At 44.4% G+C, this 13,032-nt stretch overlaps 1 protein-coding gene across 1 annotated transcript in view; it reads right to left on the reverse strand.

The window, feature by feature from the left end:
* The window catches only part of BMP2K (BMP2 inducible kinase), a 116,584-nt gene that overhangs the window by 52,670 nt on the left and 50,882 nt on the right, over positions 1 to 13,032 (reverse strand). The window contains 2 exon segments of the mRNA XM_038758913.1: positions 4,641 to 4,773; positions 11,374 to 11,455. Of these exon segments, the coding sequence (XP_038614841.1) occupies positions 4,641 to 4,773; positions 11,374 to 11,455 (215 nt within the window).

Below are 13,032 nucleotides of genomic sequence, written 5' to 3' on the forward strand. Positions count from 1 at the left end.
AGCAGTTTGCCAGTTTAAGAGGAGACATAACCAGGACCCACTTCCTCCACGGTAGATTCGTTTGGCTACAGAGACCCACTCAATAATGCTGTGACAACGTCACGTCTGATCAGCTCGCTGCTCAAAATAATCGCTGTTTCCTAATGGATAAACGTTCCCGGGAACAAGTGTCAGAGATTTCTACAGTGTTTTCTTTCTAAGATGGCTGACTAACAGCAGCTGGCCTACAAGATGGCACCAGGGCCAGTACTTTTTAGGGATTATTTTCTCCCTCTTCTCCAAACTGGGGGGAAAGCGGGACCACCCCAGAAAGGGCCCCATCTCTGTCACGTGGGAAGGACCCGGACGCCAATGTCCCGCTTTCCCCCTTCCCACTGGCTCCAAGTAGCTCATGTTTCTAGGTCTCCGGCAGCAAGGTAGAGTTCAATGATTACCTATCAATCACCGGAGGGCTTTCAATAAGACAATTTCCAGCCTGGGAGACTGTGCAGATGAACTTATTATAATGAAAATGCTAAGGAATGTCCACGCAGAAGGCATTTCTGCTTAAGTACCGGTGTTATGTCACGGCACCGAAAGGACAGATGACGGGCACTTAATTTAAGTCTTCATCAAATATCTGAAGTACACCAACAGAACATCTAGAAAGCACCCTTGTTCGAGGCGGATTACCGACTAGTTTATGTACGAATCTGATATCTTCTCAGAAAGTGGTGTTGGCACAGAGGCAAATGCCAAGAAGAAAAGCAACTGCAGGATGAGTTGAAGCAGCTGGATTAGATTACTGGTTTAAACGTGAACTCGGGCCAAAACGATAAGAACACAAATATCACACCAAACAGGTGTAGGCTTAACTCACTGGACCTCAGTTTAAAAACCAAACCAAAAACCACTTACAACCTCCTAATTTAAACTGAACTACTTGTAAAAAATAACAGGATGTAAGTGAGAACATTTCTTCTAAGGCTGTTCTTTTTTTCCCCTATGAAATAATTTTCATTCACGCCATCCCCCGGCTTCCCAATCGTTCCGACATTCCTGCCAATTTGCCTGAGGCAAACCCACCTCCAGAGACTTAAACTGCGAAAACATGAAGATTATCCTATTAAACGTAATGGGCTCCAAGCAATGTGATAAGTCAGAACAGCCATATCTATGAAAGGAAACCGTTCCCGCTTTACATGGCACCATCTAAAAATAGGCCAGAGAGAGCGCCTTTCTGATCCTTCTGATTCATTCATTCAATCGTCTTTAGTGAGCGCTAACTGTGCGGAGTATTGTTCTGAGCGACAGTACAATACAACAATAAGCAGACAGATTCCCTGCCGAAAACAAGCTAACAGTCTAGAGGTGGGGAGACAGACATTAATATAAATAAACTACATATAAGTAGTATATGTAGTAGTATATGTAGTATATGTATATGTAGTATACATATGTATATGTAGTATATGTAGTATATGTAGTAGTATAAGTAGTATATAAGAGAAGCAGCATGGCTCAGTAGGAAAGAGCACGGGCTTTGGAGTCAGAGGTCATGGGTTCAAATCCCGGCTCCACCAACTGTCAGCTGTGTGACTTTGGGCAAGTCACTTAACTTCTCCAGGCCTCAGTTCCCTCATCTGTAAAATGGGGATTAAATCTGTGAGCCCCACGAGGGACAACCTGATCACCTTGTAACCTCCCCAGCGCTTAGAACAGTGCTTTGCACATAGTAAGCGCTTAATAAATGCCATCATTATTATTATTATATGTAGTTTATTTAGACTTCCTCTTTTAGACTGTAAGCCCACTACTGGGTAGGGACTGTCTCTTTATGTTGCCAATTTGTACTTCCCAAGCGCTTAGTACAGTGCTCTGCACATAGTAAGCGCTCAATAAATACGATTGATGATGATGATAAGTAGGGTTGGGAAGGGGGAAGAACAAAGGAAGCAGGACAGGGCGGCCATAAAAATCACTCTTTGGTCATCTTTGCTTTACGCCAAGTAGTCCCTGTCGGCAGTTAGCTCCTCAACCCTCGAAACAGGTACTCCACCACCAAAGGACATTGCTAGCTCTTGAACACCCAGGCCCCCTGATCCTCCGCTGTCCCTCTGCTTCCTATTTAACTGTAATATCTGTTAAGCGCTTATTACGTGCCAAGCATGGTACTAAGGGCTGGGGTAAACACAAGATAATCGGGCTGAACGTGGATTTATAATCCAAGTATTTATAATCCAAGTAGGAGGGAGAACAGGTACTCTATTCCCATTTCGTAGATGAGGAAACTGAGGCACAGAGAAGTGACTTGCTCAAGTTCACACATCAGCCTTCCCAGACTGAGCCCCTTCCTTCCTCTCCCCCTCGTCCCCCTCTCCATCCCCCCCATCTTACCTCCTTCCCTTCCCCACAGCACCTGTATATATGTATATATGTTTGTACATATTTTTTACTCTCTTTATTTATTTTATTTGTACATATCTATTTATTTTATTTTGTTAGTATGTTTGGTTTTGTTCTCTGTCTCCCCCTTTCAGACTGTGAGCCCACTGTTGGGTAGGGACTGTCTCTATATGTTGCCAATTTGTACTTCCCAAGCGCTTAGTACAGTGCTCTGCACATAGTAAGCACTCAATAAATACGATTGATGATGATCAGCCAAGCGGCGGAGTAGGGTTTAGAACAACGTTCTCTGCCTCCCAGGTAGACGTTCTTTCCACTAGGCCGCACCGCTATGTGACCATTTCACTGAAGGTTAGCGTGGCTCGGTGGAAAGAGCCCGGGCTTTGGAGTCAGCGGTCATGGGTTCAAATCCCAGCTCCGTCAATTGTCACCATCATCATCATCAATCGTATTTATTGAGCGCTTACTGTGTGCAGAGCACTGTACTAAGCGCTTGGGAAGTACAAGCTGGCAACATATAGAGACAGTCCCTACCCAATAGTGGGCTCACAGTCTAAAAGGGGGAGACAAGAACACGGACTTTAGAGTCAGAGGTCATGGGTTCAAATCCCGGCTCTGCCAATTGTCAGCTGTGTGACTTTGGGCAAAGTCACTTAACTTCTCTGTGCCTCAGTTACCTCATCTGTAAAATGGGGATTAAGACTGGGAGCCCCCCGCCCCCGTGGGACAACCTGATCACCCTGTAACCTCTCCAGCGCTTAAAACAGTGGGTTTGGAATACATAACAGTAGAATGCCTGGCACATAGTAAGTGCTTAACAAATACCATTACTATTATGATGATGATGGATCAGCGATCCAGAAGAAGTGTTACTGAATAGGGAAGAGGATACTGGGGTAACTGCAGTCCTGGAGGTTTTCACTTAACTGCTCTTGGTGCCATTCTAGTTCAGCAAGCGCACACAGTAAGTGCTCAATAAATATGATTATTAATAATAATAATACAGCTCAGCTCTTCCCATCCAAGGTCAAATCCTCCCTGCCAAAAACTCCAGACATTTTAGGTAGGAAACGCTGAATCTACCAAACTCAATGCCCTCCTTCTTAAAGACTCTGCTGCAAGACAGGGCGGTCCAACCCAGGGCTTTAACACAGCTGCTCGCTGCTGAGCGAGGGGTGTCCAATCACTCGGGCGATGGCAGTGAACAGAATGGAGGAAAAAAAAATCTCCAGTTCTCAGCCTTTTCCCCCCAAGGGGCATTTTTATCACCACACTGGTCCCGCTCCGCCGGTCAAAAATCAGAACGCGTGTTGGGGTAAGCGATGGGGAGCTGGCCCAAATGAACCTCAGGAAAGCTGGGGTGAAGGAGGAGGGGGAAATCCACATTTAGGAGTCAGAGACTGCTAATCAAAGTCAAGCTAATCTGTGATACACAAATGGCTACCTCAACAGAAACCCAGCGCCTAAAGACATCATACCCCTACTCCGCTGAGGAGGAGGGCAGGATGGCGAGAAGGACGCAAAAGAAACCTCTGGAACTCAAGACTTCACAGACTATCCTCCTTTCCGTGGGCTCGTTGGTTTTTCATCTTTCCTCCAAGTACTAGTCGATCTTTAGCGGTCTTGCTGCGAAACAGGATGGTAGAATAACCGCAATCTATGCATGACTCACTTCGCTTTGATCCCAAAAAAGCAAACGAAATTCGGCACATGTGAATTTCCAACAGCCAAAGATGCTCGGAACGACTTACATTCAAACACTTGAGAGCTGAAATGTTTATTGTTTAATTTGTGGTCTTTTAAGATCCACTAAGGCTGAACATTATGTTCCTAAATATTGTTTTTTTTATCGGGAGATAACCGCTACTCCTTGAAATACTGCTTAGTCATTAGCAAACCAGCTGTTTTTCCCTTCCCACAGTAGTTCTCCAGCCCAATAAAAACATCCCGGATGGGTGACGGCACCCTTTGTTGCTCCTGCTAGCTGTCATTTGGCTTCTTTTCAGGATAGAACTTAGGTTTGTCTCCCCTCTCGGAATGTAAGTTCCCTGTAGACATGGAAAGTGGCACTTCTTTCTTCTATAATTCCCAAGTGTCTGGTACAGTGCCCCATACGCGCTCACTAAATGCTATTCTTCTAATACTGTGTGGAGACTAGTTTCTTAGGGACTTTGCAAACCGGAAAGTTGTTTTTTTCCACCACATCTTAAAAGTATTCAACTATTATTCCTGCATGAAACAACGCAGATACTTACTTATTAGACAGTGTACGTGATGGGAGTAACGGGAATTGTCTGGGATGGTAAAGCTTCCATCACAAATAGCAACCTGACTCTCTCCGAAAGGAAGAGTGAAGAAGCACAGTTTATACAACAAGCAGCCCAGGGCCTGTAAAAACAAAAACAAACCATGAATATCGTCAGTGAACAGGCACACAGTTATGGGCAATATTAGGAAAGAGATGCATCCATCATCAGCGTCCCCCCCGACAGTCTCTGAGCTCTCAAGGAATGACGCAGGATCTCGGAGAGTGTCAGCACACCGGTTCTTCAAAATCAAAGCGATAAAATAGGGTCACCAAGTAGAATTTTTATTGCAACAGAAAGAATCAAAAGCCCGTGATAAAACGTTTTTCGTGCTCATTTCACCCAAACAAGCTAGCGTATTTAATTACTCGGTATTTACAGAGCTCGAGGCAGTTACACACTGCATCCCATTATCCAGAAATGCCGCGGCCCAATCTGTGCCGTCACCTCCTCATCAGACTACAGCATTTGGGGAGGACCAGAGGCTTCTCAGAAACCTAATTCAGCCACTGTGGGGGCCGGCAAGGCATACGGCTGCAATGCCACTAACTTCGGCCACTAAATACACTTCCCTGGCCAATGTTCCCAAATAAGACATCACCGAGCCCGGCTTTATATTGCCAAAAACAAGGGACATTCGGTCAAACGGTCCCAGCTATTTGGACGTGTCACGAAGGGAGGAAAACTTTACTTAGCAACTCAAATGCCATTTAGCAGGGTGAGAAATAGCCCAAGTTTTTGGCAAGCCGCAGGCACAGGACCAAAGTTAAACATAATTAGGATTTCTACACCTACAGTTAAACTTCCACATCATTACTTCCATGCAAAACGTGGGCTTACTTTCTCTAGTTCTCTAGATCTAAAGTCTACGCGGTCCATTTTGGAGTATTCACAAAAATATGGCACTTTACCAATTTCACTTTATAACTTCACTTTGAGGTTAAAAAAAAAATTATTGAATTCTCCATTTTGGGTCTTCACCAAGGCGGTATCCTAACGAAGTGGATGCCAGCAGCAGGAACCTCGTCCTTTTCTAAGCACATTATTCTGCTACGGTATATGCCAAAGCCCCTCTCAGGGTCGCACCTGGAGAGTTTCCAGTACCCTAGCAATCAATCATATTTATTGAGCGCTTACTGTGTGCAGAGCACTGTACTAAGCGCTTGGGAAGTACAAGTTGGCAACATATAGAGACAGTCCCTACCCAACAGTGGGCAGTTTCGACTACGGGAGGGAGAATCGAGCAGAGGCCTACCCATTCCATTCCTTGCTTGGGCAGTGGCTAGCGAGTGAAAGGCAATCTGCTACAAGTCATAACTCCCCTGTGCTGGGCAGCAGCGGCACGGGAAAGAGTCGAGGGCGGAGACTCGAGTTTACTGCGCGGAAGGAGGCGATGGTAAACCACTTCCAGATTTTTAACAAAAGAAAACTCTAAGGATACACTATCAAAATGACTGCAGGTGGAGGTGGGGCATTCTGTGAGAGATGCGTCTACGGTGCCGCTATGGGTCGGACGCGACTAGACACCATAAGACAAGACAAATACGCCCTAACTAAATTCCCTCCACCAGACTGTGAGCCCGCTGTTGGGTAGGGACCATCTATATGTTGCCAACTTGTACTTCCCAAGCGCTTAGTACAGCGCTCTGCACACAGTAAGCACTCAATAAATACAACTGAATGAATGAATCAACCAGTAGAAGTGCTCCTCCCATGGCATACAAGGCACTGCAACATTTGAACACACTGTATAAAGTATCTTCCTGTTAATTGCTTCTGTAGGGAATAATGTCACCTCTAAGGTATTACGATATACTCTCAGAAGCAGCGTGGCTCAGTGGAAACAGTATGGGCTTTGGAGTCAGAGGTCATGGGTTCAAATCCCGGCTCCGCCAATTGTCAGCTGTGTGACTCTGGGCAAGTCGCTTAAATTCTCTGTGCCTCAGTTACCTCATCTGTAAAATGAGGATGAAGACTGTGAGCCCCCCGTGGGACAACCTGATCACCTTGCAACTTCCCCAGCGCTTAGAACAGTGCTTTGCACATAGTAAGCGCTTAATAAATGCCATCATCATCATCATCATTATTATTATTATTATTATTATTATTATTAGCCTTGTCATCTGTTTAACTCTTCAATGCCTTGAGAAAAAGGGTGACAAGTGGAAAAAGCCAAGGCCTGGATGCCAGAAAGACCTGAATTCTTGTCCCAGCTCTGCTACTTGTCTGCTGTGTGACCTTGGGCAAGTCACTTCAGTACTCTGCGCCTCAGTTACCTCATCTGTCAAATGAAGATTAAGACTGTGAGCCCCATGTGGCACAGGGACCGTGTCTAACCTGATGAGCTTGTATCTACCCCGGCACTTAATACAGTGTGCCTGAGGAAGCACTTAACAAGCACCATTTAAAAATAAAAAAAGCCGAATTCAGCACCTACCTCAGGTGCAGAGGTGAAAATCAAGATTTTCTCAGGAAAGTGCACGGTGGAATGGGAGTGGCGAGGTGTTCAAAAAAGCCACCACTGCAGCTAAATGGGAAGAGAGGGCACTGGGTGGCGAAGGGAAAAGCTGCTTCGCCTTGCCCGGCAGCCTGGAGAGAATTATGGGAACCCCACAGACCCACCCGTAGGTGAGGCTGGGGGCAGAGGCCTCCCAGGATGGAGCAGCAGGAGCCAGGGGCCGGGTTCCTCCGACCTCCACCCCCCTCAATCTCTCCTACAATGGGGCCAGACTCACCACAGGAGCAGGTCACACTGCCAGGGATGAACCAGCTGTCTGGCATATTAAAGAGGAGCCAGCGTGGTTTAGCAGGTGGGCCTAGAGACAGAGGACTTGGGTTCTAATTGTCTGCTCTGTGCCTCAGTTCCCTCATCTGCAAAACGGGGATTAAGACTGTGAACCCCACATAGGACAGGGACTGTGTCTAATGAGATTAACTTGTACCTACCCCAGTGCTTAGAACAGTGTCTGGCACATAGTAAGGGTTTAAATACCATAAGAAATAATTTGTACTTCCCAAGCACTTAGTACAGTGCTCTGCACACAGAAAGCGCTCAATAAATACGCTTGACGATGAAGAAAAAAACTGCAATCTGGCCTCAAGTTGCGGCTTCGGGCAGGGGAATTACTGCGTTGGAGTCAATTCTGCTCCTTCGCAGCATTTTGAGACACTCTCCCCAAGCATATCATGGAGTCCCTGGTCCAGAAACCTCGATCAGATATGTCACCACTAATCCTGGCTCCACCACTTGTCTGCTGTGTAACCTTGGGCAAGTCACTTAACTTCTCTGGTTAAGCTACCAGAGAAAAATATGGGGATTAAGAATGTGAGCCTAACGTGGGACAGGGACTGTGTCCAACCTGATTAACTTGTATCTACCTCAGCGCTTAGAACAGTGCTTGGTGCATTGTAAGCGCTTAACAAGTACTATAATAATAATTATAATAATATGCCAGCCTCTCTCATGATTCACGGCAGAGGGAGAGTTGGCACTGAAAGAAATAAAGAAAACGCATCTGTTTTGAAACAATTCCTGCAGAAACAATTTGCCAAAGGGTGTCCTGATGTTCTTTCTCCTCTGCTCCAAAGAATGCTAAGGCATTGGCCTTGGAGGGTGGTGATACAGCTCTGCCACCCTCTAAATAATCGGCGATAGAAATCTGGAACTTTTATCTTAGCTTTTCAACTCATGTAACTTTAAAGGAGCTCACAGTAAACTTGCAGCATTAATGTAGCCTTACCAGAAGTTTAATACTGAATATTAGGGAGGAGAGAAAAATTCACAATCACCCTTATTCATTTTCCCATAAGCAAGGGAAAATCCAACCGTTATTATAATGCACATGAAAAAGGAAGGAAGGGGTCAACATCGGTTTGCTGACTACTGCGGAACATTAGAGTCCTGTTCTTAAAAATCAGATGCACCTTAACAGGCTAAGCCTACATTTGTATTTTAAATAACATCCACTTGAACCCACTTCAATTACAACATTTCAGAGCTTACAAACAATGACCAGTCATAGTGATTGCCTGGAATTGCTTTTTAAAGCCCCGGTAACCTTTTAAAGACATTTTAAAGAACTTCTGAAGAATTGGTCGATTCAGCTGGACAGAAAGTTTCAGACCACTCCATCAGCACTCACATTTCCAGCAACTTAAACACTTGATTCTTTTTGATGGGAATGAAGACTGTAAGAAATGCCTATATTTTCATCTTTCTAGCTCACTAAAATATCTCGGCAATCGGAAAGTTAACAAGCATAACTTAGGTTCCCTTAGCAAACTGGAGATTGGAGACTCGCGTTGGCCCGTTTAACCGTCGCCCAAACATTTGGTAATGGACGCTATTTTCAATTTGCCCACATCTGAAGGACAGATGACTTTAGCTTTGCAGGGCTTCAAGGGAAAGGGATATTACACTGTTTGACTTATCCTATACAACTCCACATGACTGACTTTATATGCTTTTCAAAATATTGGAGAATACCTGCACAGTTTCCAAGCAACATTTGGGTTCAAGCAACAGCAATCTACTGGAATGTGGTATCTGCACGCTGTCGGAGGCCTTACTATTTAATGATATAAACGATCATTTTATTTGTGAGACACAGACTAAAAAGGGAGAATATGACTTGATCCGGAAACCTGCATCTCAAAAGATTTCTTAAAACCCTTTCAAAGCTTTAAATCACTGGAGGTGAATTTGTTAGGCAATGCTTAAGATAAATATCAGGACAAAACACATGCAAGATGCTGTGGTCTTCTAGATTGTGAGCCCGTTGTTGGGTAAGGACCGTCTCTATACGTTGCCAACTTGTATTTCCCAAGTGCTTAGTAACATGTTCTGCACACAGTAAGCGCTCAATGAATACTACTGATGAATGAATGGTTTTCTTCTGTGAAACTTATAATTTCACACCATCAACCCTTTAACAAAAGTCAGAGCAAGCCTCCTATTCTCTGACAAGAACGCCACTGTTCTTGCAGTGACATTTCATCTGAAACACACACTTGGCTTTTATCGAATCAGAGTCCAGTAACATTATTTAATTCACTTTTACTATAAACCCTACATAGACAGAGCAAAATAGAAAAATAAGTTGCTTCTTCTTGAGGCTCGCCTCCCTCATAATTGGGACAATCTCCAAAGAAACTGCTGCCCTTCGTTTTAATAAAGTGATGCTTTCTAATTTCAAATGTAAACAAAGTGCCAGTTTTCCTCTGGCTTAGACTTTGTTACGTGGAGCTAGCCTAAGCGTATCAGGCTAAAAATCCAGTTCGAACTCTGAGACCTGACAGTTCGGGGCCGAGGGAAGAGGAGCTGGCTAGCCGCGCTGCTGCAGAGCAAATGGCTTGGGATTCCACACTGTCCCCCACTGAATGCTCAATTTGAGGATCAACACCTGATCACGAGGAGCTCCTCTCCCATCATCACACTAGGATCCACAGGAATCCAATAGTTACTACCTCATTTCTGAGTCGGTTAATCCATCAGTGGTATTCGATGCGTGCTTCCTGAATACAGAGTATGGTACTGAACACTTGGGAGAATACCACAGGGTTTGCAGAAACAGTTCCTACCCTCTCGGAGCTGGCAATCTGGCCAAGGAAACGCTATGGCAAATTACAAATGTGGGAAGTAACTAGAGTAAAAATGTGGACATTAAGTACTACTGGAGATAGGAAACAGGGAGTATCTCAGGCCTAAAATGATGCAAAAGTGGTAAGGTGGAAGTAGGCTGGGAAGAATGGGATCGGGAGCTGAGAGGTTCATAAGAGAAGGCCTTCTGGAAGAGATGTGATTTTAGCAAGGCCTTGAAGCTGGAGAGAGAGGCAGTTCCAGACAGAAGGGAGGACATGAACAACAGGCTGATGACAAGAGAGATGAAGAGGAGACCCAGTAAGTAGGCTGTCTTGAAAGGAACGGAGCATGTGAGCTGGGGTGTGGTGGGAGAGGAGTGAAGAATAATAATAATAATGGCATTTATTAAGCGCTTACTATGTGCAAAGCACTGAAGCGGGGACAGAACAAGCCGACCAAGTGACTGAAAGCCAATGGTCAGGAAGAGTTTTTCCTTGATGCCAAGAGGAATGGGCAACTATTTGAGGATTCTGAGGGGGGGGGTGGGGGGGGCAAAAGACAATTTTTATTTTTTTTTAGAAAAAGAAGCTGGGCGACAGAGTGAAGTATGGACTGGAGAGTGGGGAGCCTGGGAGGTGTGCGAAGATGCTGAAGTTGGGTTGGTACGTGACAAGTGCCTGGACCACGGTGGAGGCCCGTTTGGTTGGAGAGAAAAGGGCAGATGCGAAGGAAGTACCAACAGGATTTGGAAACTGACTGAAAATGCGGAGAGACACATAACAGAAAAATGGTCACACGTTTTTCCTCTACCTGGGACTACTAAAAATGGCAAACAGAAGAAATGCTAAAGTTTGAGGTCACTATTTCACAAAATACTTAAAAATAATTCACCTGCTTTCAGGTTGAGATTACATTTTAACTTGAGGTGGGGAGGTGTTTTTTCCTCAAGTGTTTTTTCCCTTCTTATTTTCATACTGTCAAAACTCCGCTGCTTACCGATTTTAACACTAACTACCACTGGTCTTATTTTCTTCACAGACAGCTCAATCTTCAGCAGCCCTTTAACAGGGCTAAAGAAAACCACAACTTTCTCTTCCTTACCCAGATGTCAGCCTTGGTGGTGATGGATTTTCCTCCATAAAGGTTGATCATTTCAGGTGCTCTGTATGACAGAGTCGTATACCTGGCGGTGAATAAGTGAATTGGAATGGAGATTAACAACAGAGATACAATACTTTTCAAAAATGATACAGCTATAAACTATACATGATAATCAACCTTTCCTATTCAGCAATTAAGTTATTTATATATGGTAGGCTACTAAAATATAACTACGAAGTGTCCTGTGGATTTGCCCATACATGATTCTTAATGTATTTGTGGCTCCAGAAAGGTATAGGATTTTTAGTAATTAAAAAGCTTAATCTCATATATTTAGCATTAGAAAAACATTAACTTGTACTTCCCAAGCCAACTTGTACCTCCCAAGCGCTTAGTACAGTGCTCTGCACTGTAAGCGCTCAATAAATACGACTGAATGAATGAACGAATGAACGATGACAATGGGCTGAAGATGCATTATATATACACATGTTAACATAGAAATATAGGCTTTAAGGCCTTTACATTAAAATATTTTTTTAACAAAGCATGTCTTTCAATTGATCTAATTTTCTAAGTAGGTTTCTAAGTTCAGTGGATTTCTTCATTTTTCTTGTTTTAAAACTTAATACTGTCCCCCTGCCCTCAATATGCAAATCTCACACTAGCGAGATTCACTGCTTAATTAATATTTTTGAAAGGAAATGAGATGTTAAACAGATAAGGAAAGGGGGAAACATTCACGATCTTGAAATCCCTAAAGTGAAAGCACTAAATTTTGCAGGAATCTAGGCTCTCAAATTATTCCAAAGAAAAGATTAAACACAGCCGTATTATGAAGTCTCACCCCATTTCATTGACCTTTTTAGTGTTTTTATTGATATTATTTTTAAAACAAATGCATACATCTTCAGATCTTCCAGTTCACTTGTCTTACTACACCTTAGCTCGCATTCCCTATTCGTCCCAAGATACCTTTCTTGCGGTTTGGTTCTTGCCCTCAAGCCTCAGATCACCCTGGTAAAATGAGGTACAACTGAGTAGGTTACCTTGGGAGAAAAGGAGTGCGAGCTGGGGTGTAGCAGGAGAAGGGAGTGGATGGGAAAGTGGGAGAGAACTGACGGAGGGCCTTATAACCAGTGATTAGGAATTTCTGTTTGACGGAAAGAAGGTAATTATTAGAGGTTTCTTAGGAATGGGGAGAAGTATGCAGGGCAGCGATCGAGAAAGCTGATCCGGATGGCGGAGTGAAGTATGGACTACAAAAAGGAGGAGGGTTGGAGGTGGGGAGCGGTGAGGAGGCTGGGACAGGAGACAAGCCAGGACACCTAAATCAGGGTGGTATCCATTTGGACAAAGAGGAAAGGAGCGATCTGGAGGACACTCAAACGGGACTAAGCGAGAGACCGGAGGCGAATGTTGAAAAGTGGGGAGGAATAAAGGCTGGGGCTTTGGAAGCAAGTAGTAGGGTGGGGTCATCAACTGGTAACGGGGAAGTTAGCTGGAGGAGATGTGTTTTACTTTTCAACATATTGAGCCAGAGGCACCGGTGGACTTTTCCACAGGGAGATGAAGTGCGGGCAAGAAGAAATTCATGATTACGGTTGATAAGGGGAGGTTCCGGCTAGCTGGGTAGACTCGGGAGTCTTTGGCTTAGGG

This window comes from Tachyglossus aculeatus, chromosome 17, assembly GCF_015852505.1.
Source record: "Tachyglossus aculeatus isolate mTacAcu1 chromosome 17, mTacAcu1.pri, whole genome shotgun sequence".
In the NCBI taxonomy this organism is placed as follows: domain Eukaryota; kingdom Metazoa; phylum Chordata; class Mammalia; order Monotremata; family Tachyglossidae; genus Tachyglossus; species Tachyglossus aculeatus.